At 47.4% G+C, this 25,153-nt stretch overlaps 1 protein-coding gene across 1 annotated transcript; it reads left to right on the top strand.

Moving 5' to 3' along the window:
- The first annotated feature begins 1,139 nt into the window (after positions 1-1,139).
- Positions 1,140-23,212, top strand: HHIPL1 (HHIP like 1). The gene is made up of 9 exons (XM_074584030.1): positions 1,140-1,516; positions 6,954-7,600; positions 9,841-9,984; positions 10,745-11,073; positions 12,861-12,987; positions 13,690-13,835; positions 16,810-16,891; positions 19,146-19,228; positions 21,723-23,212. The coding sequence occupies exons 1-9, from the start codon at positions 1,241-1,243 to the stop codon at positions 22,325-22,327; spliced, it is 2,439 nt and encodes an 812-aa protein (XP_074440131.1). The 5' UTR covers positions 1,140-1,240; the 3' UTR covers positions 22,328-23,212.
- The last annotated feature ends 1,941 nt before the right edge of the window (positions 23,213-25,153 follow it).

Genomic DNA, 25,153 nt, shown 5'->3' with positions numbered 1-25,153 from the left:
CCCAGGAAGAGATCGCAAAAGGATGCCAAAGGGTGTAGAAGCACTAGTTGTACTGAAGCTGTTTTCTTGGTAATAAATATGTCTGTCAGCTGTACAAACTCGGAGTGCTATTAGCTGAATCTAAGCAAAATCTTGTCCTAGGATGAGACTGCCGAAGGATGCCAAAGGACATAGAAACACTAGTTGTACCGAAGCTAAGCTTTCTTCGTTATAAATAGAATCATAAAATCATAGAATGGTTTGGGTTGGAAGGGACCTTGAAGACCATCTAGTTCCAACCCCCCTGCCATGGGCAGGGACACCTCCCACCAGACCAGGCTGCTCAAAGCTCCATCCAGCCTAGTCTCGAACACTTCCAGGGACGGGACATCCACAATTTCCCTGGGCAGCCTGTTCCAGTGCCTCACCACCCTCACAGTAAGGAATTTCTTCCTGGTATCTAATCTAACTCTACCCTCTTCCAGTTTGAAGTCATCACCCTTCGTCCTATCACTACATGCCCTTGTAAAAAGTCCCTCTCCAGCTTTCTTGTAGGCCCCCTTCAGATACTGGAAAGCTGCTATAAGGTCTCCCTGGAGTCTCCGCTAATATGTCCATCAGCTGTATAAACTCAGTCTGCTATTAGCTGAATCTCTTCAGAGTCTCACCCCGGGATGACACTGCAAACGGGTGCCAAAGGACGTAGAAGCACTAGTTGTACTGAAGCTGTTTTCTTGGTTATAAATATGTCCGTTGGCCGCATAAACTCAGAGTGCTATTAGCTGTCATATTTTGGTCATACAAAAGATTCAACGACCCAGCCCAGCAGTCAACACTTGAGGAGTCAGTCTAAGAACTTGTTCCCAGTATGACATAGCCCAGTGTTAACTGGTCCACTACGACACCCTGCCCTGACTGCACAGCCAGGCACCTGCGGGGTTGCGGTCTCAGGGGGGGAACCAGACCAAAAAACGCCATTCCAAAACCAACACCGTAAGGCTGTAGCGAAGGAAGCCGCGTCCCCCAGCACTGCCGAGCCGGCGCCCGGAGCCCGCGGCCGCCCGTCCGGCGCGGCGGGGACACCTCGGGGCGGCGGGGACACCACCTCGGGGCGGCCGCTCTCCGCGCCCGGGGCCGGGGGGGAGCGGGGCGGCGGGGCCGGCCGAGCCTCCGCGCCGCCGGCAGCCCCCTCCTCCGACCGCTGCCGCCGCCGCCTCCGCGGGGAGCGGCGCAGCGCGGTGCGGCCGCCCTCCTGCGCGCCATGCGGGGTTTGCGCGGGGCGCGGGCGGCGCTGGCGCTGCTGCTGGCGGCGGCGCTGGCCCCGGGGCCGGCCCGGCCTCACCCGCAGTGCCTGGACTTCAAGCCGCCGTTCCGGCCGCCGCGGGGCCTGGCCTTCTGCCGCCGCTACACCGACTTCGGCTGCTGCGACCCGCGGCGGGACCGCGCCCTGCTCCAGCGCTTCTACCGCCTCAGCGCCCGCCTGGACGCGGACGCCTACGCCGCCTGCGCCGGACACCTGCAGGACCTGCTCTGCCAGGTGAGGCGGAGCCGGCCGCCGCGCCCCGCGGCCCGGCTGCCGCAGGGGTGCCGGGGCTTCTGCTGGGCGGGGGGTCCCGCTGCACAGGGGACTTCGGCCGCATAAGGGGCTTCGGCCACACAGGAGGCATCAGCCACACGGGTGGCTTCGGCCACGCAGGGGGCTTCGGCTGCACAGGGGTCTTTGGCTGGACAGGGGGCTTCCTCCGCCCAGGGGGCATCAGCCACACTGGGGGCTGCAGCCGCGCAGGAGGCTTCGGCTGCACAGAGGGGTTCAGCCAGACAGGGGTCTTTGGCCACACAGGGAACATCAGCTGCACAGGGGATGTCCTCCACACAGAAGGCATCAGCTGCACAGGGGGCTTCAGCCATGCAGGGGGCTCCTGCTACACAGGGGGCTTCCACTGCACAGGGAGCTTTCACTGCGCAGGGGGCATCAGTCATACAGGGGGCTGCAGCCACACAAGGGGCTTTCACTGTGCAGGGGGCATCAGCCACACAGGGGGCATCAGCTGCACAGAGGGCATCAGACACACAGGGAGCTTTCATGGCGCAGGGGGCATCAGCCGCGCAGGGGGCATCAGCCGCACAGGGGGATTCAGCCCCTGCACAGTGCTGTGGCCACGCAGGGTGCTCTGGCCCAGGCATGGGTGCTTCAGCCCCGTCACGGTGCTTTGGCCCAGGTGTGGGTGCATCCAGCCATGCAGGGCTGCATCAAGCCCGGGTATGGATGCTCCAGCCCAGGCGTGGGTGCATTGGTCCTTGGGGGGGGCAGTGGTCCAGGCACTGGTACTTGGGACCTCACAGGGGTGCATGAGCCATGGCATGGGCACATCAGCCCAGGAGTGGCTGCATCCACCCCTGCAGGGCTGCGTCAGCGCAGGGGCTTTGGACAACCCAGGTGGGTGTGAGCCGTGGCGTTAGTGCCCGGCCCAAACAGGGGTATGTGGACCCCCCCACAGATGCATCAGCCACAGTGTTAGTGCCTGGGCCCAGGCAGGGGTGCATTGGCCCACGTATGGGTGCATCAGGGATTAGTGCCGCAGCCTAGACGTGTGCTCCCAGGCACTGTGAGGAGCGACTCTCCACCACACGTTTTCCCAGCGAGTTTTCTGCCTCTGGCAGGTGTTTGAAAGAGGAATCGGCATGTTGCCCTGCTTTAATTTATGAGCAACAGTGCTCCGAGATAGGTGTGTGGGCAGTTAAAATTGCAGACTCCCCTCACCCTGCCAGGGTTGGATCCTTGGACCTGGTGAAGACACCCAGGAGGGGACCTGCCTGCACCAGACATGCCCCTTGTTACACCCAACTCATGGGATCAGGTGTTTTTTTTGTACTGCGTTACAGCATCCTGAGATGCTTTTAGCATGTGCCAGGTGCTCACAGTCCTGATGACGGGTGCAGAGCAATACCTGAGGATGTGGCTGGGAAACCTCTGTGGTGGCCATCCTGCACGGGGAGAAATTTCCACTCGAGGTGGATGCTCTGTGGCCAGATACGGTAACAGGATTGATCACAGTCTGCGCGGAGCCAAGCGTCTGACCCTGTCATCAGCGGTGGCCTCGTATGTACGAAAATGCCCCTGAGACAGAGCAGTGTCAGCTCTGTGCTGTGCGAGTGTAAATCTTAAATTAATTCCGACAGCGGAGTCTCGTCTGCTGCGCTCAGGGGGGATCAAAGTGGCTCTGCAGAAATCCTGCTCTTAGCGTTTTGCAGGGTACCTCTTGTGTTCCTGAAAGCGTGAAAAGAAAGACAACCCTTTTCCACAACACCTTCTAGAGGTTTGACTTTTATTTCATCTTGCATTGTACTGAGAGCAAAGAAAACAAAAAACCCTTTGAATATATTCCCGAACCAAGCAGTGTCCAAAAGTCCAGTTGCAGATGGGAAACCAGTTAGCAGTGCCTGCTAAGCACTCCTTCTGCCTCTGGAAGCGATAAGTGAGTCTCCTGTGCCCATCAGAAACCCGACCATCGAAAATTTGTTCAGAAGCAGCAAAATATTTCAATGTGGGGGAAAAAATGATTCACTGAGATGTTCTGATGAGCTCAGTGCAGCACCAGCCCAGACGCGGCTACAAACTGCCGCCTCTGGCCACACAGGCACGCAATGGAAGTTCAGGCATTCCAAGCACTCCGGAACGCTCTGCTTCCATTCATTCATTATAGATACAATTTATATCCTAGACCTGAATTAATAAGTGGATTTTGGTGACTTATTTAGCACGCTCATGTCTCTTTCTGCTCACAATTCACGATTTCTCTCAAAATGTGATCAAATTATTTTGCTAAGTGCCTCGGCTTGTACTTGTGGTGAGGATTCCTACCTTCTCTTAATTTGTGATTTTCTACGGAGTGCTGCATCTGTTCCTTGCAGAAGGGCAAGTGGAGGAGCAGAAACACCCTTCCCTTGGTGTTGCCCATCATCCCCCAAACCCAAAATAGTGTTTCCCCCCTGCCAAGAAGCAGGATGAAAGGATGCCTTTGGCCATGGAGGAGAAGAGGGCTATGGTGGGACATCCCCCTGGCTGCCCTACAGCCTCAACACCTTTAGGGGGTATTTTGATGGGGGCAGCGGGTCTCAGGGACGTGCGTGGACGTGGATTATTGTGGGGTGGGATGCAGGACACCAAACCACGGGAGAGCAGAGGCCTCATTCTGCTTCCCGGAGAACAGCTTGCTTAAAGGCTTGAGTTTCCAGATGGAGTGGGACGGGGAATGTCAGGGATTACATGCAAGTTAGACGCTTTCCTGAGGAGTCCCGTTGCTTCCTCCCGGCTGGTAGCAGCAGTAAATAAGCCATTGTTTGATGTGGGTGTTCTTCCAGGCTCGGACTGTTGCAATTCCTCAGATAAATTAACTGCCTCTGAACTCCTGGAACAGATAGGATGGATTTGGCTAACTTGTCTTAATGTTACTTGTTTTGTTTTCTGATGAGTTGTTTTCGTGGTGCGAGCTTGTTCCAGCCCTACTGAAGTTACTGATCATCTGCCCAGTAGTTTCCTTGGACTTTGGACCACATCATAGTTGAAAATGAATGAACAGACCGTGTCATTTGGAAATGAGAATTTAGCTCTATTAGCGATGCTGGGCTGCGTGCGAGCGTAGTTTCCTGGTGTTTTGAGTTAGTGAATGTGACAAGACGATGCAGAGGGTGAAGGACCACAACATTTTATTCAGAAGCAGCGAAATTCAGGATCGGGTGCCAGGCTCCATCTCTGGTGGAATAAAAGTTGGAAGGTATTCCAAATGTGTCTGGAAAATACTCTAGACACGTGCTTGGGTACTGTCTGGTGATAGATCTCTGTACATCACCGCCAGCATAATGCCACTGTAAGTAGCCGTATGCCACCAGGACCGTGGTGAGGAGCGGAGAAGCCACCCACAACTGCTGTTCAACCACACCTGAGGCAGGGGTGAACAACCCGCAGCAGCAAAGGGATGCGGAAACCGTTCCTCTGGGCTATTTTTAGTTCTGATGCTGAAGCCAGGAAACTGCTTTGTAATGCCCAAGATCCCTGCCTGCTTTGAAGGAGGCTTTGAGAGAACCAGGCTCAGCCCGGGTGCTCAAGCGCGGGGTCTTCCTCTCTCTGAACGTCAAACCTCCGCGGGCAGCAGCAGACGGAGCTCCTGTCCAGCCCTGCCTTCACGTGCCCTTTCCGCCTCCTTTCAGTTTGTATTCTGAGGCCAAATTTTCAGTTGTAACAACTCCATCGGCAAATGCTCGGGCTCTTTCTTTCCCTGGCAGACCTCGCGTGACCGAGCCGAGTGCCACTGCCCAACCTGGCCCCGAGATTTTGGTGCGCCGTGTCGCACGCCATCTCCTTTTTACCACATTAATCGCTGCTCGTTTGAAGGCATAATAACCTTCATTTTGCAATGAATAGTTTGACATTCCAGGAGGAAAGCTTATTGTACACTAACGATCTGTTATATGGCCTCTCAGTTTATTATGGTATGTAATGGCAAATAAAATAAAAATTAAATATTGTGTGTACTTCTCAGCCAATTTAAATACTTGAGTATCTTGGATGTTATATCTTTTCAGCTATTGAATAGTGCTGTAATCTGCATTAAGAAATAGCTCCCTATAGATCCTATATAGATTTATATAGACATATAAATCCTATATAGATTTAGAAACAGCTCCCTGTATTTTTTTCTTTTTTAACCAAGCTGGTTTTCCTTGGAAGAAATGCCACCTAGGAATTAAAAAAAAAAATGCAGAATTTATTCAAGAAGGACAGTTTCTCTTCCTACCTTTCTTGGCTTCGTTATTTATCTGCCCTGTGAAAATAACCGAGCCTCAACTGAGTCATGTTATGTTATTTGGAGAGCACTTTTGAGATGCTTGTCGGGAAGATGCATCACAGCTGGAAAATAGTGTGTGTTCATTACAAGGAAAGTCCTTGCAGAGCAGAACTGAGTCACTTCGGTCAGTTTGTTGTTTATAGACAGATTTACTGAATTGCAGCGGCTTTTTACATAAGGAAAATGTGCCTGTCGGAGTTCTTGTAGTGGAGAATACAATGAACTACGTGAACTCGATTCAGCCCTTAGGTAGATTTCCAGGGCTGCACCTTCCATAAAGTAGGGCTGTGCTGCAGCCGCTGCCTGGATTTTGGCCAGTTGGTGCTCACTCTCTGAAATCCTGTAGTCTGAGGGTCCTCTGCAAGACTTGGTGACCAGTGTCGTGACCAGTGTCATGACAGTGAGGTTCATTTCACCCCTTCTAATCAGGTACATAAAGTGTCTGTAGGCAAATACCCACCAGCAAAGGCAGCTGGACGCGAGCAATGCTGGTGTATGCAGTGGTAGCATCCCAGGGCTGGGTGCACTGCGCCGTACGAGGGATGGGTGTCCTTCTCCTCTCCTGCACTTTCTCATCCCGCTCCTTCCAACCTATAAATCACATCTGTGTTTGAGGCGCATGTCTGGATTGTCAGATGACGAGGTATGGAAGTCACAGGCTTTCACCCCGCCAACCTTTCCTCTTTTCTCCTCAGCCTGGAAATGCAAGGCCTGGATCTTCTTAGCTAACTCCTCAGTTTCACTGCCACGCTATGGTGAATCTGCTCATTATTTCATAGTTAAAGTCAGAGCATCCAAGATAGAAAAGTCTCTTTTCCCCCAGTACAATCTGCTAGAGCGATGTAGCAAGATATATGTCATCACTGGTTTTCTTGTGTTGCCGCCGTGGTTGGAATAAATGAGTAACAGGATGAGGAAGCCAGCTTTCACCAGGAATACTGAAGATAATTTCTGTGAATGCTGAGATAAACCCCATTTCTCAGATCTTTTCCTCTGTTAATGTATCTTCAGAATAAACCACAACATATGTTGTAATTAAGGTGAAATTTCTCCAATTAGTATTGCTGCTCAGCTGTTTCAAATCTGCTCCAAGAAATGGCTTGAGGCTTTTTCTCTCTCTCCCTCTAGGAATGTTCCCCATATGCAGCTCACTTGTACGACGCCGAGGATCCCTCCACCCCCGTGCGGACAATACCGGGACTTTGCCAAGACTATTGCTTGCAAGTGTGGCAAAAATGCCGCTCCATTTTTCGCTATCTCTCTGCAGACCAAGAGTTGATTGCACTGGAGAATAACATGGCAAAATTCTGCCGCTACCTGTCCTTGGAGGACACAGACTACTGTTTTCCACATCTGCTGGCTAACCAGAACCTTAACCAGAACCTGGGGCTGGTGACCGCCGACGCAGAGGGCTGTCTCCAGCTCTGCCTCGTGGAGGTCGCCAACGGGCTGCGCAATCCCGTTGCGATGGTGCACGCCAACGATGGTACCCACAGGTTCTTCATTGCGGAGCAGGTTGGCCTGGTGTGGACCTACCTCCCCGATCGATCCAGGCTCGAAAAGCCATTTCTGAACATCAGCGAAGCCGTGCTTACCTCACCTTGGGAAGGAGACGAGAGAGGTTTTCTAGGTATTGTCTTCCATCCTAAATTCAAATTTAATGGTAAAGTGTATGTCTACTATTCAGTTGAAGTTCGTTATGAAGAGAGAATCCGAATCAGTGAGTTCAGAATTTCTCCTGCTGACATGAATGCTTTGGACCATGGTTCTGAAAGGTATTGTACATACGTTTCTCTGGCAAATGTATTTAAGATCTCCAAGGGCAGCTTGTGATTTTTAAAGGCTATTAATGAATGAGGCTTATTAAGCTTAATATTGTTCTCGCATTCCAGCGTGGTGGCAAGTTTGTCCAAGTCCATGTCTAGCATATTGAGATAGGGAATATGCCTGTCCTCTGTGGATGAACTGCAAGGATGAATCTTCTGACATTTCTCAGTTCTGGTATGTCAGAAGATTTAACTGAACATTGATTAAACATTATTTACAGTTAGTATGTTGGGGTTTTGTTTTTTGGTTGCGCTTTTTTTTTTTTTTGGTATTGTAATGATTACCCTTTAAAATAGACGTCTGCAAAGCAGGAGTGAAATTCATTGCAAACCCAAAGGTTTCCAAAATCAGTGTAAAAAAACTCAGAGATACCAAGCCAGAGATGGATTTGGCCCCACATTTCTTTATATGAATGACAGCTCAACCCTGTGATATTACACATTTAATATGAAATTAAATAAAACCTAAACCACTGTGCTGTTACTGAGTGCATTTTGATTGAAAATTTCATATTGTTTTAGTCTCATCCTGCAGTTGATCCACATTACTATGGACAGATGACAAGAGGTTTGTGGCATCAGTCTGTAGATTTATAACCTGTTGCAGAACGACGTAATAGAACCACTGTTATAAGAGACACTTGAATATAATTAATGTTAAGATTTTTGCTTTGTTTACATGGCTTATATTAGGGGCTTTCCAAATACTCAGCAGTGGACGATTCTAGCTCAGAAATGCACGTAGCCTAATGGAAGAAAGGGGATGCTGGTTTATAAAGCAATTAGAGCAATTCAGTGTAATGAGCACTGTCGGTACAGGTACAGGGAACTGAAACGTGGTCCTCAGGAGAGCCAGACTGGAGTTTAACCCTGCAGATGTCGGGGCCCATGAGCTGTCTTGTTTAAAAATCCTCAGGCTCTACGTTTGTAACATTTTCTGTGCTCATTCAGCTGATGGTTAGTGCGGCGAAAGCTTAAGAAAACAAAATTGTGGTCCTGTCGTGCTTGTGTAGGCACGGGTCCCGCTGACTTCATCCGGAGTTGCTGCCCAAGGGGCAGCTCAGGCCGGCACGGGCTCTGCATTGCCTTAGCAGGAGGCCATCTGTCTGTCTGTCTGTCCGTCTGCAGATTTTTGCTCAGTGTGTTTTTGTTTTCTTCCATCTTCTTTGTGAGGTTGAGGAGGGTGGAGTCTTAGGGTCACCTTATCCCAGAGGTGACGAAATAATCACGTAGTTGTGTTCCTTCCCACAATTTACAATCTGATTGCAAACTATCAGTACTTTCCAAAGGGAAAAAAACTCGCTAAAAAATGAGGTGGTGTAAGTGATTGCTATCATTTGGGTTTTGCAGCTATTAAGAGCCGTTGTCAGCATGAAATCTGGACTTTGTTTCAAGCTGGAGCGAAATAAACTTCAATTATTATACCTGGGAACATCCACTGCATGTATTTGTGGCTTTACCTTTCTATAAAGTTATACTTTTATATATTTCACCCTTTTCTTACTATGAAAGGGATGCCAGGTGCGTAAAATAAACAGATAAAAGTAAGAGTTAGGTTTTAAAATTAAGGTAAAGGTTGTTGGTACTGCTTTGAATAACCGTTGTAAAAATGCAAATTTGTTGGTGGGGCTGCTTTTAACCCCTCTTAAAACTCATAAAGTCCTGTGTATGTAATTGTCATTTAAGGCTTCTTCTCTCTTTAAGAATTTAACTATTAGTTAATGTTTGAAAAGTTTTGCATTCGCCTTGAACGCGCCTGGCAGGATTGTGCCGAGTGCGGTACAGATGCACAGATGGACTGGAGTCCTTTCTCTTGCAGTTTACAGTAAGATTTAAGCCGAGATGCCTTTTCTTAAAAAAAAAATAAAACCAATAATAATAAAAAAAGAAGTTTAACAAGGAGGAAGAAAGAATCAGAGGAAAAGTATAATTAATTAAAAGTATATTCTGTCATGTGATTTCCCAGATTTTCCTTATTACACAATGTGGTGTTTCTGTAATCTGGGAAATATGTTGGAATTATTTAAGGTTAGAAAATCAGCTGTGCCTAAGGAAAATTCAGTAACGTGGACTTGCATCAGATCTGATCTGTAGCCGTTTCCATGTGTTAAAGGCAACTTTAGAGTGTTGTTGCTCTGCCCTTTGCGTAGGGCTTGTGCAGTGGGTAACGCCTCCCTTTTTTTGCTCAGGATAATCCTGGAAATAGAAGAACCCGCTTCCAACCATAACGGAGGGCAGCTGCTCTTTGGAGATGATGGCTATCTCTATATATTTACTGGAGACGGAGGCATGGCTGGGGATCCTTTTGGGACCTTTGGTAACGCCCAGAACAAGTGAGAGCCCCTAAAACCTTGTGTGCACCGTGTGTCCCTCTCCTGTCACCCTTGGGTTGAGAAGAGAAACCGGGGGAGGTAAATCGGGGTGGATTTTCTCTCTCAGGTTTACTTTTTCCCTAACACCCGCACTGATGCCTGTGCACACACGTGGGTATATATATATAGACCTCCCGTGTAGCTCCAGTTTTCTGAGGGGAGGTTATCAAGGTGTGTCTTTCTTCCCTGTGAGCAGCGATGCCTCCCTGAGCCTTCCAGCTGTCCGCTCGGAGCACGGTGTTCTGCAAGTAGAAGGCAGGGTTCCATGACGTGGGAAGAGCGGACCCATCCCTATGGGAGCTCCAAGCCACCAGCTTGCATCCGCAGGGCAGCTAGTGGTGGGAAGTCAGTGCCACCTGAAGGCTGTTTGGTGGCCTGGGACACACGAAATGGTCTTGAAATGGTTGGTTTTTTCAGAGATATTGGAAGACTTGTCTTTTCCAAACCAGAAAGAATTAAACCCTTGGCTTTCCAAAATCATAGAATGTGTTGGGTTGGAAGGGACCTTTAAAGGTCATCTAGTCCAACCCCCCTGCAGTAAGCAGGGACACCTTTAACTAGATCAGGTTGCTCAGAGCCTCATCAAGCCTGGCCTTGAATGTCTCCAGGGATGGGGCCTCCACCACCTCTCTGGGCAACCTTTCTGATGTTTAACCAAGGTCTAGTTTTATTTCTTTTTTTTCTTTTTTTTCCCCTTCTGTCCTTTCTTCTCCCAATACAGATCAACCCTGCTGGGCAAAGTGCTGCGGATCGATGTGAACAACAATGACCGGGGCCCTCTGTACCGAATCCCTCCCGACAACCCCTTTCTCAATGACCCCAAGGCTCGCCCCGAAGTCTATGCCTACGGAGTGAGGAATATGTGGCGCTGCTCTTTCGACAGGGGAGAGCCTCAAACCAAGGAAGGGAAAGGGCGTCTCTTCTGCGGGGATGTGGGGCAGAATAAATATGAAGAAATCGACATCGTTGAGAAAGGGAAAAATTATGGCTGGAGGGCGAGGGAAGGATTCAGCTGCTACGATAAAAAGCTTTGCGCCAATTTGTCAATGGGTAAATAGATGTTCTCTCTAAATTACCTGCCTGTGCAGTTTTCTGCGCCGTCATTTTTAATTCCTGCCTTCAGAGCCTGGCTGCTTGGTGGAAAACACACATTTCCGAGATGTAAATCTAGGCAGTCTCAGTCTAGAAGGGAGCTGACTTGGGGATAAATATTGAAAGTCCAAATGTTGCCATTTTTGAATTAGGTAAATGAAACACGCTAGCTGGTGTTTTTCTAGGCAATCTGTATTGTTAGTCAAATTGCTTGGTGATTCTGGGATTTAGGGGGACAGTTTCATCTTTTCCACGTAAAATAAGATTTCCTGCAGAGAAAGATATGGAGCCATTGTATTTTTCTCCATAACTCACAAGTAGCGTCCTTATTTAAAAAAGAGAAGGAAACATATTGTGTAAGCTGGCCAACCTATGTGCAGACTGCCTGCTTTCCAGGTAGATGAATGTGCAGTGTATTTTTGTTTGTTTTAGTTATGCCAAAATCAAAACCCTTCGTATTTTTATTTTTTTTAAACTTTTCAAACCTGGATTGAGAGTATTTGCTGGCTGGCTAAATTACAGTGTGTTGCGTTGCGAGCTCTTAGGCGGACCACATCTTGTTCCAGAGCATCTCCCCAGAGATCCAGGGGGGCAGTGGGCTGGCACTGATTTGCACTAGCTGAAATTCTGATCTTTTTTCTCTTCTATGTGCTATGTGTTGTTGTTTAACTTCCTTCCTTTTATTAACTTAGCTTAGCTTCCTTCCTTTTATTAACTTAGCTACAAGCACAGTGGTAGCAATTAAGTGTTTTTTATAAACTTTGGAGAGCAGGCAGCAGTTTTTTCGCACCCCCTTTGCTGAAGCAGTTGTCAGAGAGCCGGTTTAGCGCTCTCCCGTACGACAGCACCTGCGTGAGCATTCCTGGCAAGCGCTTTGCTGAGGTCTCCGGGGATTCAGAACAATTTCTGATGCCTTTGGAGACCCTTTGGTTAGAACAGTGAAATGTCACAGCCCCGTTTTCAATGGTAAGTGCAGCTGAAGTGTAGAAAACAGCTGCTTTAGATGAAATGCCCTCGGTGCGAGTTCCTCGCTGGCGGAGCTGCTGGCTTTGCTGCTTGAGGGATCTGCTACACAGGTAGGGAGAAAGGCTGTGAGGAAGAGGAAGGGGTGGATACCAGGAGGAGATACCTCTAACCCAAGAGCTGCAAAAGAAAGGGGAGGAAGCGTCCAATAGAGACCCTCAAAATAAGGGCATTTCCCTCTGTTTTGGTTCTGTCTTGTGTTTTAACTTGCATTTTACAATGAATGTGCCAGAACTACGTCTTGCCTGTGCCGTCCCATAAATATTTGATGGCCCATTCAGGTTAAGCTCCCCTGTCTCAGAGAAACAGAGAAGCTATCTGGGCTGACATCTGACATAGCTTTTCATCGGTGCCTGCAGTCTGGAGTTAATCCGTCTCTTTTTTTTCTTCTGCTTTCACCACCGAAACAAAGCTGCGTCGGGCCAACATCTCCTGCGTGGATGCAGTGACTCTTAGGAGTAACCTGCAAATCCGTAGCAAAACCAGCCAGGCTGTGTAGGAATGGGCCAGAAGTGGCACTCGCAGAGCTGGGGTGAGGTGAAGGGCTCCCTGAAAACGTGAAAAACCAAACTAAATATGACTCCGTTGGCACTTCATTCAATTAGAAGATGCTCAGGCAAACCTGACTGTACAGTGCTAGTCTCAGAACTATCTAGATAAGCAGCTCTTCCACGGCAAGTGTTAAAAAAAAAGGCAAGTCACAGATCTTTTCTCCCCTACAGATGATGTGCTTCCAATTTATGCGTATCCACACAAAATGGGGAAGTCTGTTACGGGAGGCTACGTCTATCGGGGCTGCGAGTCTCCAAACTTGAATGGCCTGTACATATTTGGTGATTTTATGAGTGGGTAAGTGAACAGTTACCTGGACCCCCAGTAGGACCCAGTGCTACGGCGCCCGCCGGTGAGTGCTCCTGCAGTCTGGCAGCTGACGGGGGGCTGCTGGTTGCAAACACTGCCCAAAGCCTGATTGCTCCTTACAGGGGGCTCACGTGGCACCTTCTGCATAACCTTTATCCCATGGTGCTGTGCAGGAATGCAGAATCTTTGCATTCCAGCAGCCCTCCGTGTTGCTAATTCACATCATGCCGATAAAAATAAAGGGGCGATGATACGATGTTGATTTAAAGCCCTGGAAGTGGTGTAAAAAAGCATGTGAATGCATCCTAAAAAAAAATAAAATTGCTCTGATGCAATGTTTCCAGAAAGAAAGAAAAAACATAATACTGTCCAGCAGTGAGTCTGCTGCAAACCTGTGACGAGACAGGCGTGAGACTGCCTTATTTTCCCCAAGGTCCCCCTCAGTCTGACATCCCTTAAACCCTCCCACAGAATTTTTTCTCATGCTTGTGTTGCCCTGAAAGACAAGGTGTTGCAGCGGTGTATAATATATCTGTTTTAATATTAACAGTCTTTCATTTCTTGGAGGAGCTATGGTTCCTATAGTAGCTAATGCAGGTAGGAAGCACTAAACATCCTTTCAAGTGTCTCGATTAATGTTAATAAATCATCTTCTTGGTTGCGTAGTGCAAGTGTTCTTTTGCCTTGCAGACGCTTGATGTCTTTGAAGGAGGATCGCGCTACCGGAGAATGGCAATACAGTGAAATCTGCATGGGATCGGGACAAACGTGCATGTTCCCTGGGCTTATCAATAACTATTATCAATACATCATCTCCTTTGCTGAAGATGAAGCAGGTAATCTTTCAACTTTGCAATGGCGTTGAATGGCATGCTTGCGGTTTCTCTTTGGAGTAAAAGACCCGGGAACAGGTCAGAGAGGGCTCCTGGGAGGCAGCGGGTGGGGGGAGGCAGAGCACCAGTCTGGCAGTGGGTGAGATTCCCAGCATCTCCCACGTATCAAACCAAAATTACAAGCCTGATTTTGAGGCCAGCGTGCCACGCAGTGCCTGCAGGCGGGAATAGGGTAGGCAGTTCCCTGCGGGACCGAGCCTGGGAGTGCCATGTGTGCTGCTGCCCACGCTTCTGCACTCCGGAGGGATGGGGGACAGCGGGGGGGACACACAGTGAAGCACAGCTTAGAAGAGAAACCTCCTCCTTCACCGTGCCATGGCATGGGGAATGCAGGCCCTGAGGCGCTGAGAAGCCCATACCCAAGTGAGAGCAAGTCTGTGTTCTTGGCTAGTCAAGAAGGGTGTTGACGTTATTAATGGATACAGGAAAACAGATGTAGTCAACAGTAATTATGAACCGACTCAGCCTGGCCTGGAATATGTGTACCTCTTGGGGTGAAGCAGAATGAAAGCCCTACGCTATGTCTCGAGTGAGGCATTGGCAAGAGGCTGCTTAAGTCCATATTTTCTTAGTGCCAGCTGGGATTTTGCCTTGCATAAGGATGCAGTCTCCGTGGAGCTTTGCCTGGCTGTGTTTTTAAGACTGGAGACATTTTGCTTTCTAGGAGGGAACTGCTGTGATTTGAAAAGGAGGAAATAGAGACTCCCAGGGTGAAAGCTGGTGGTCGCTTCCTTTGTTCATACAAGGGTATGGGTTAATTGCAGAGCCAGAAGCCCCTGGATGGGGATGGGGATGGGGAGAGGGTGGCCCATGCGATGTTTAATCCCATTGCCGAGCAGCCTCGTGTGTGACTCGGCAATGCAGGAGTTTGTGTTTGTGTCCTGGCTCGTGGTCACAAGCAGCCGCTTCCAGAATGCCCCAGTTTTTAAATGTCCGCTTTTCCTGCAGGTTAGGTCGGCTGTGGATGTCGCGTGTGTGCATTGCGTATCACATACATGCAAATTTTATCACGTAAATGCAAATCATCCAAATCGAGTATTAGCTTGAAAGTTTGACTTGGGAATTTTATCTGGTTTTGCAGTTAAAATCCATTTTCTTTAATGGTTAACGTCCATGGAAGGTAGAGCTGTTTCGCAGTGCTGCGGTGAGAAGGATATCTTACCCTAAAATCAGAATAGCGTAGTTTAAATCGGCTTTATGCCCAGGCAGAGGGCTGCTTAGTGCAGTACCAAGCTGTTTTCATCGCAGCCCTTGCTCATGGCCCTGGCGAGCACCATCTCCCTGGTCCTGTGGCTCTGGGCAGGGTCTGTGCAAAGCTGAGGGGGGTGAAACGCCGCTGCCCTTCTGCCCCGTGCCTTTCACAGACACTTTGCACAGTATAATAGAGCTGGGTGGAAATTGCCTTGTGTTTGTTTTATTATAACGGAAAGAAATCCGTTGATAGCAGTTTGGTGAGTTTTCTTTATCTGCAGCGCACACTCTTCTCTTGCACCTTTTTGCTGTGCTGGGAATCTCATTTTTTACAAGTTTATCACACGGTTTATTTTAAGAAGCTTTCCTTCACGGAAAGAAAAGTTTTTTGGGGTTGTTGCTCTGATGAATGTTAATCAGGCTGGTGCGGTGAGTGTGTTTATGTGGCGGGGACACCGACATTTTTGGCTCATGGCACAGCTGTTACAAAGCCATCAGCCCCCTTCCATGGCAGCTGAGGTACGGGGGACACCCCAGGCACAGTGGGGCGCCCGTGTGACACAGCCTGTGTGCTTCCCCGCCAGCAGGCATTCACAGTTCTGCCTGCTGATTTCTGGGAAAGAGGGGTGGGATGTGAAGCACCCATGACCACACAGCAGTGCCAGCTGTTTCCCATCCCTGGTTTGGACCAAGGCTGAATCTGGCCTGTGGTTAATGGAGCCCGCCAGAAAAAAGGAATAAAAAAGGCCAGGGCTGGCTGGTTTCTGCCCTGGGAGCATCCAGAGGAGCTCGGGCTGTGGCAGCACAGGGGAGCAGGGAGGAGGAGGGAGGCTCAGCAGCCACTGACTGCCCACATCTTCCTTTGCTCCCTCTGACCTCTCCCCTTCCTCCCCCCCTTCCTATAGGATGCCCAAAGGAATCTGCCCTACTCACTAAGCAAGTCTCCGTGGCCTCTTTTTCTTTCTTTCTTTTTTTTTGAAATATTGCAAATTTATTTTTTCTCTCCAACACTTTCCATTGCACCGCTCAAGCACTTGAGCTGGCAAAAGAGAAAGGAGAGCGCTGGAGGGACTGCTTATCCCAGCCTCCCCTGCACAACAGAGAGAGAGGGATGGAAATGCAGTTAAGAGAAAATACGTCAAGTAAACGGTGATGGAAAATGTTTGGCTGAAGGTCGAGCCCTACCCATGTGACCTGACCGAGCTGTGACAAACCAGATGCCTTTCTCATGAGGCACATCTCGCTTTGTGAGTGGGCTAGAGAAAGCAACAGCAAAATCGTGTTCTGTAATTCACCCCAAAGGAGTGCTTCATCCAAAAGAGCAGAAGACGGTGTGAAGAGAATTCCCTTTCATTTTGTTTCGACAAAGGGAATTCAGGGTTTGACTGTTCTGTGTCAGTGAAGTTAAAGGACACAGGTCACACTGAGATGGCAGCTGAAGTTTGGGCAGCTGAACATGCAGTGGAAGTTTGTCAAAATAATATTTCCTGACAATATGTAAAAGCTCCTACTCACTAAGTGGTATTTTATGCCACTGGACTGCAGTTGAACTCTCACTACAAACCGAAATACAAACCTGCCTTGTTTCTTCCAGTAGCTCGATCTCCAGGTCCCAGGTCTCCTGTTGCCCTCAGACCTGTGACACAGAGTTACTGCCCTTGTACTGTACAGAACAGAAGCGCCTTGGAGAATTTTCATGGCTGTGTTTGTTTTTTTTTTTCCCTAGGGGAACTTTACTTCATGTCTACCGGCGTACCAAGCGCCACGGCTCCCCATGGAGTGGTGTACAAAGTGGTGGACACCTCTAGGTATGAGATGTTCTTGTGGCAAAGCCTAAGTGTGGTGCAGTGTGTCCACGTGTTGATGTGATGAATGATGCTGACTGACAAACTAGCTCTTCTCCCATGCTGAGCCCTTCTGTGGAGCTTCATCAAGGAATGGCTGGAGCAACTCGCTGTGGGTCTGCTTTGATCCCACAGTCATCAGAGTCTACGCTGCCTGGTGACCAACAGCTTGTTTGTTATGGTGCCTGTTGGTGTTACGTGGCTTGGGAGGTTTCATAGAATCATAGAATGGTTCGGGTTGGAAGGGACCTTAAAGATCATCTCATTCCAACCCCCTGCCATGGGCAGGGACACCTCCCACTAGACCAGGATGCTCAAAGCCTCCTCCAGCCTGGCCTTGAACACCTCCAGGAATGGGACATCCACAGCTTCCCTGGGCAACCTGTTCCAGTGTCTCACCACCCTCAGAGTACAGAATTTCTTCCTAATATCTAATCTAAATCTCTCCCCTTTCAATTCGAAACCGTTACCCCTTGTCCTATCATTACACTCCCTGATAAAGAGTCCCTCCCCATCTCTCCTTTAGGCCCCCTTCAGGTACTGGAAGGGGCTATAAGGTCTCCCTGGAGCCTTCTCTTCTCCAGGCTGAACAAGTTTCAGGTTTGTTCCCGAAAGCTTAAGGAGTATTTTATGGGTGGCTTGTCTTTCTTAGGCAAAGTTTCTTTAGATTCCTGCCCAGGAGGAGGCAGTTTTTCTCAAGGTGTTTATCCCCAGCTCCTCTCCATCCCTTGTAGCTGGCTGCATCTGCTGTGCCCAGGCAGCTGTAGCCGAAGCTGACCCAGCGTAACCTGCCCTTTCTTGGGCAAAGCAGAAATGAATGGCAAAAAGTACATTGTTTTTTAGTGTTTTAAAGAGGAAGATGGCTTGGACAAGGAACTAAAACCATTGTTACACCTTCTGGATCCCACGTGCACGTATCTTCAGACTGGGTGAGGCAGGGAATAGCTGTGTTTTATGGGAAGACTTATAGCTGTTTTTTCCATCTTCCTGTTTTTTAAGCATTACTATTATTGGATAAACACCAAAATACTTTCAGCCAGACATGCAGAGTGAGACTTTCATAGCTTTTATTTTTTTTCTTTAAATGGATTAAATATACAGCTTTAGCTAGCTGAGCATTTTAAACCAAACTACTTCTTAGTTTTGTGTTGGAACCAGACCCCAAAGTTAAACAGCCCCCAGAGCTGCCGCGTGTTTTCCTCCGACTCTCCTCTGTCAGGACCATTTTCCATTATCTAACACAGAGGAAGAGTTCCTGTAAACTGTGTATTAAGAGGCGGGTATTACGCAACCTTTGCAAAAATAAAGCAAGCAGAAGTCAAAAGAAAGTCTTAAGTTTAAGTTTAAAAAGAAGTTCCTTTAGTGTGTTGAGTACAGCAATATGAATAAGAAAGAACTCATAGGAAAATTCATAAAAGTAGGGAAGGTCCCGGTGGCAATAGTTGAGAGGGGAGCTTTTTGCCTTCCACAGAAATGCAAATGCAAACAGTCCTAATTACAAAGGAGTAATAAACCCTCCAAATGCAAACATCATGCATTTTTGAACCAGTTTGAAAAACCTCTGAAGGCGGCTGCAGGTTCACGAGCCAGCCAGCATAGGAAAAAGTGATGACGAACTGGATATAACTTCTCAGAAGTGAGATATACTTCCATGGCAAACAAATTCGTGGCAAAATAATGCATCATACTAAGAGGAAGCCTCTGTAGGAGACACTTAGAGCTCTTTTTGAAAATAATGCATTTTTGGTACTACTTTTGTAGTGGTTAGTCTTTTGTTTGGGCTTTATGTACAAATAATAGTGTGTTATTTTGCTCCTCTGAAGACAGCCTGAAAACTTGCGTACACATGACCTTTATTTCAGGTGTTTGACATACACTGTCTAGTTTTGTGATTTTTGTTTTCAGTTTGATTAATCTCTTTCTGTAATGCTTGAACCTGCCAATGTTTTATTTCCTTAATGGATTCAGCAATGGCAAGTGAAAACAGAGCCAGAGGGCTCCACTGCCATGTGAATATTTGGACTTTGATCAATGGAGATATGTGATTGTTTAATTATGTTTTCTACTATGTTTTCTACTGTAAGATATTTCTTGAATCATTTAAACAGTCATTTTTTTCCCAACGAGCATTACATTCATTGAAGGACAATGCGAAGTGAAGGCTGACGATGCCAGGGGAAAGGAATTAATTGTGCACTGTGTGTCCCTTTTTTCGCAGGCGAGCACCACCAGGAAAATGCCGAGTTGAGCCGTCGCCAGTGAAAGTAAAAAGCAAACGCATCCAGTTTGTGCCAAAGGAGAGTAAGTGTCACTGCTGCCTTTTATTATTGGTGCATGTTATCTGGCAGTAGATATAAACTCCAGGCTCGCACTATCTCTCTCTGCGTGGAGACCACCCAGAACTTCACTCTTCAGAGTATCCTCAAAAGTAATTCTTACCATCTGTTTTGGATCTGAAGAGTTGGTTCAAGTAAGGCAGAAGGTATTTCCCCTCTCCTGGCAGTGTGAAATCTTCTCTGTAGTTTCTGCCCCTGTACATTGCCCCTTTTCCATGCTATATCGTACCCATTTCATTACCATCAACTTGGTTTCCCTGTAACTGTTCCTGGACTGAGAGCCTGTGCTCAATGGTGCTTTTCAGTGGTAAGTGATTTTTTGCAGTGCCTTCAGGTAGTGAGGAGCGCTTCAGGAGCTGAAGGATGTGATGGCTAAAGGGTTGGGAAATAGCTCATTGAGCAAGGTGAGGGCTGAGTCATTCTTAGTTGTTAAGTGAGAGAATATGGGATGAGAAAGCACTCCCGAAAGAATCCGCCATTCAGGTGAACTTTTGGCTTATCCAAACCCTCCAGGGCTTTTTGATTGCTTCATACTGAATGAAGTATTGTACTGATAAAGCTCGAGTAGTCAGTGATGATGCTGAATCTGCAGCAAGCCAACTACTATTTATGTTAAATGCAACCCCCTAAATACGCTATTAGGATCTCAAAATCAGACTAGGCAGCATCACCTTTCTTTTCCCCTGTGCATTTTGTTTACACGTGTAAGTACCTAAACAGTACTCTAACAACTTTGTCATGAAGTTAATACTACAGTAGGATCTCTCACGTCAGAACACTTTTATTTAAATTCTGCCATCTGAGTCATTGACAGTTCCTACAGCTTTGACTTCAGGGAGGAACGAGGGCACTCAGCACCTTGCAAGACTGAGTCTTTAAGGTGGAACAAGGCCTAAGGCTAATTATTACCTGTTGGCATGCCTGAGCACTCAGCACATCTTCAGAAACATTCTCCTTTGCAAGCTGTGCACGCATTTACTGAATATTATTAACTTGTTTTGTGTTCAGCCAGCTTTGTCTCTGTTTCTGGGTATGCATTATTCTCTATGCAAATCCAAATTTCAGATTTTTAAACTACACATGCACCTAAATCTTTTGGGTTTGTTTGCAAGGTAGTTTGCATCATAAAATAAAACTTAGAAACAGTGGGACAGATTCTGCTAAGTGTCTCAAGAACTAAATTCATGTGTAGGTGAAAACCAGGCATGAAGATTTTGATTCAGAAGCTTGCAAACAGGATGTGTAGCTTAGTAATATATAATGACAACTTGATTCGGGGAGGTGAAAAGCGCTCCCAAGTGACCATTAACTTTCACGCAGTCCTACATAGCATTATATGAGTTCCAGGATTTTTAAGTGCTTTGCCAGATCAGGCTCCAGCAACTGAGGTGCGCCCAGGTAAGGCTTTCACATTTCTGTCTTGCCTTCGGAACCTCAGCTTCCAAAGAAGGGAGATATTTTCACACAACAAATACATTTCCTCTCCAAAGTGCGTTATTTGGAAAAACTGGACCTCTGCATGGGTTTGTCTTTGGGGAGCAATAGAAATTAAGCAGAAATAAAACAGTCATGTTTTTTGTCGTCTCTGTGCTACAAAGCGAATGATGAATGAGAATGGATAAATCTAGGATATAATTCAAACAGTTGTGATGTCTTTGCAAATGTATGTGACACCATCCCAGCTCAGTAGATTATTATTCTAATTCTAAATTGCTTCCTTCTGACAAGCTAAAACTTATTTTTAAGCTAAAAATAGAGCACATGTGAATAAGCAAGTCCAGTAGTGCCTGGAAACTGTGACAGCAAAGAATTTTCAGCTCTTCAGAGTTCAAGGCTCTTTTATTTTTTTTCATAAGGAAGCAAAAAACCCAACCCCAAATCCTGTTTTATGTGTTGTCCTGGCAACTCCGTTCCTTTTGCACATTCCAGTTGCCAGAGAGAATTGATTTTGAATGTTCCTGATTTCAGCTCCTCTGAATAAAGCATCTGGCCCAGTGGGGAGGCCGGCGCTCAGCGCTCTCCATCTGGTAACGATCCAATCATTAGTAATGAAGAGAAGAGCAGAAATAGTGCCTGTCTTTAAAATGCTTTCAGCAGGGGAGAAGGGTATGGTGGGGAACTCCTCTTCTCTCCGTGAAACTCCAGTGCCCACCCTTTAACGGCCAGGCTGAGGTTTTGGCAATCAACTTGGCAAAAGTTGGAGTTTCCTTCTAGGGAGAGGCTTACTGGTTGGCATTATGCCCTGCAGTCCTCTCTGCTAACTAAAAGCGGCCTCATTTTTCGCTGAGGAAATATTGGCTCACCGAGAGCGTTGTCGCTTCTCAACAGGATCAAGTAAGCAAATTCCAAGAAATGAGTTAAATAAGTCAAAAATCATCACTGGTTTCATATAGTTGTCTTTAAGTTGTGTCCATAGAGTGACAGACTCATGGTTTTTCTGGGTTTTTTCCCCCCAACAGAGCTTATTGTGAAAACACCAACGCCGCGTCCCCGGCTGAAGGCCACGACTGAGGTCCCGCAGGGAGGCAGGCGAGACCCTGACACCTCCCGTGCGCCGGCTGTGGATTGGGTGGACCAAGCCCCGCCACCACCGGGGAACCGAAGCAGGATGCACACCACGGCGGCACCGAGCGGCAGGGCCCACAAGCCCAGGAAGGGAGGAGAGAGGAGAGGGCAGCGCAGGAAGAAGAAACCCCCCAGCACGGCCCCGCCGCTGCGAAACGGCGCCGTACGGCTGATGGAGAAGCGGGGCCGTGGCCGGAGCTGGGGCCGGGTAGAGATTTACATTGACGGTGAGTGGGGCACAGTGTGCGACGATGGCTGGGGCTTGCCTGCTGCCGCCGTGGTGTGCCGCCAGCTGGGCTTCCCCTACGTGGTGCGGGCCAGCAAGAAGGCAGAATTTGGGGAAGGGACCTCCCTTCGCATTCTCCTGGACGATGTCCAGTGCTCCGGGCAGGAGAAGACGCTGCTGGAGTGTGACCACGCCGACGTCGGCACGCACAACTGCTCCCACGAGGAGGATGCCGGCGTGGTGTGCAGCCGGGAGGAGGTGGCAGACTGGTGACAGAGTGGCTGAGGGACTCGGAGCATGTCACCTTCTTGCCCAACCCTCTAAACCAGCGCCAGTATTGAGGAGAGTGAGCTCTGCTTTGAGGATGCTGCGTCTGTTCGAAGGGATCTTTCTGTTTTCTTCATGTTCCTCCCCATCCATCTGCACTGGAGGCAAAGAAAAAGTAAAATGAAGCAGTGATGCAAGTATGTCGTGGGCAGAAACTGGGTTTGTATGGGTTTTTTTTTATAAGAAGAAAACCCCAAACATCAGCAACTGTAGATTAGAAGAAAGGATGCATCCTGTTGCCTTTCATCTTTTGAAATACAACGTTCCTCAGCCATGCTTCACAACGTTTTGACAAAAAATAAATTCCCAAATGACTATGTTTCACTCTTCCTCATGGAAGTGTTTGTGTTGTATGGCTTGCTTTACCACCTGCAGTGATGGTTTCTAACTATGGACAAATCTGTGCCTTTCTTTGCTGAACGCAAAAGCAGAATTTCTGGTTAACTTTCCACGCACTAGTTTAAAGGAAAATTATTCTTCTGTAATGCTTTGTATTGGTATAAGCCTATAGGTTCTCAAAGATAGCTGTGTCTAAGGAACAGTCAGGTAAATTAGAAAAAGTTGGAGCGTACCGCCTGGGGAATACTTCTGCAGTTTGCACTAATCTAAGAGAAAAGAAAATTTGGCCTCTTTTACATGAACGGGATCATTATTCGGTTTAACCCGGAAGATACTTTGTACAAGTTTCTCCGCTTTCCCAAACATCGTGAAGCCGTATGTTTCTGCACTCCGTTTTCACAGGTGTGAATGACTAGACAAGAGGTAATGTACCAGGGCAATAATCTTGTAATATTTACCCCTTTTTAAAGGATATTAAAAAAACCCACAGAATTCATTTTGTCTGAAATGTGTTTTTCACCTGAGTGCTGATTGGAGACACATGTTCTCCTTTGTGGTCTCTGCCTTTGATAGTATTTTGCCCGGTTATTTTTTGGAATCAGCGTAGGTTTTATCTTGCTGCTCACACAAGAACATAAGAAAGACAAAATGAAACAAATGTAAAATGACTAGTGGATCCAGAAAAGTTCACAAGCAAAACCTTGTACCTAAAGCTCTTACTGTGGATATTTAATTCCCCAATTTCAAGTTGACAGTGTCCTCTTAAGCCTAAAGCATTGATGTATAGAGTAAATGAATTTGTTTTAAATATTTTTTCTGAACTTTCTGATGTACCCATTAAATACCTTTTGATGTTAAAGAATACCATGACTATACAAAAACAGATGATCAGAAAAACAGCACTGTTTCCCTAGTCCTTATTAAGTATAAAGGGAAGAACAGACATTTAAAGTGCCTTTTGCAAAACACTACTCTTATTTCATTGGAAAACCTACAAATGCCATCAGGATCCAGGGTGTCATTAGGCTTTTCCCATTGCAGTGAAGGTGCAAATGCATTTGTTTAAAGAGCAGAAATTCACTTCAGGCACATAAAAACAGTCAGGGAACAAGAGAGTCCTTTGTAAATTCTTGCGTTAAAAGAGTTGGCAACTGTGGAGCTGATGGGACCAGAGGGCTGGAAGAAAAGGGAAAGCAGAGATATAATCTATCTTCTTCCAAATTCCTCTTCCGCTTCTTTTGGCTCTTTAGCCAAACTGCAGCTAGCTCTAGCTGTGAGATTGCAAGGAGAATCTTGGTCATAGTTATGCTTGAAAACTTCTGGGTAGGAAAAAGGCCTGTATAACCAAAGTTACTTTAAAGGAACGGAGATGATTCAAGGATGTCTGCCGTACAGCTAGACAGGAATTTCACCATCATTTTCCAGGAACTTAAGTATTCTTTTTCTAATTTCACTCTTAGTTACCCTACGCTGCTTGAGCCCATTTGAACCTCCTGAGCATAAGCCAAGGCCACCTACATCTTGCATATTGCTGGTGGTGACTGCCACCAGCCCCCAGCTGGCAGGCACTCGGTGGCAGGCGGTCTCTGGTGACAGCTAAAGGCATATGGAACCTAGCCCACAGGAGCAGCCATCAGTAAGGGCGAGCTGTGCCATGGCTCGGCTGACGGCAAACACGGAGCCGTACACCCCTGGTGTTTGCTGCCAGCATTACAGCGGTGCCACCGCCTTCACAGGGGGAATATTTATCAGCAGAGGAAGAGACAAGACTTGCAAATAAGTTTTTTTTCCCCCTTTATTCTTTCTCCCAGCCTACACTGAGTGGGAAAAGCGTGCCTGCTCAAAACTCGTGGATAGGTATGCGTGTCTGTGCCTGCCAGCTCAGTACGCTCTTATGATGCTAGGAAGACATTTCTGACCATCGTGGTCCCTTCCAAGCTTAAAACATATCTGTACTAAATCCTGGTATTTGTCAGTCCAGTTCCCTGGTGTTTAAATAACGAGGCTGTACTATTCAAAGCACAGAAGTACACCTACATTTAAATACCTGATACATCATTTGCTGTTTAATAGGATTCTTATTGATAGCATTTTTCTTAATTCAAAAATGCATTTATAGAGCAGGATGTCACACAAATTGAGCTTTAGATAAACCGATAAGCCCTGCTACTACATTTGAACGTGCCAGTGTATCACCTGGATGCTGATTCAGGATAAAGGTCTTAAAATAGCCTGGAATAATGCTGGTTACCCCAGTGCAGCTGCTCTTCTCCCTGTGTTATGTGGCTGTCCCAGACTTTTGTCTAGTAGCAACATGGTTTATTGCCTTCTCTCCTGATTCACCTCTGTGACTGAGGCTGCAACATCTGCATTTTTCCTTACACATTTTTTCTTTCCTTTTGTTAGCACAGGTGTATCACATGGAGGACCCAG

Source organism: Larus michahellis, chromosome 4, assembly GCF_964199755.1.
Source record: "Larus michahellis chromosome 4, bLarMic1.1, whole genome shotgun sequence".
NCBI classification, from domain to species: Eukaryota; Metazoa; Chordata; class Aves; order Charadriiformes; family Laridae; genus Larus; species Larus michahellis.
This window is presented reverse-complemented; position numbering and strand designations above follow the sequence as displayed.

Coding starts and splice junctions, on each gene's coding strand:
- HHIPL1 (XM_074584030.1), top strand. CDS start 1,241: ATGCGGGGTTTGCGCGGGGCGCGGGCGGCGCTGGCGCTGCTGCTGGCG. Junction 7,601..9,840: donor TTGGACCATGGTTCTGAAAG/GTATTGTACATA, acceptor TTTTTTGCTCAG/GATAATCCTGGAAATAGAAG. Junction 9,985..10,744: donor TTTGGTAACGCCCAGAACAA/GTGAGAGCCCCT, acceptor CTCCCAATACAG/ATCAACCCTGCTGGGCAAAG.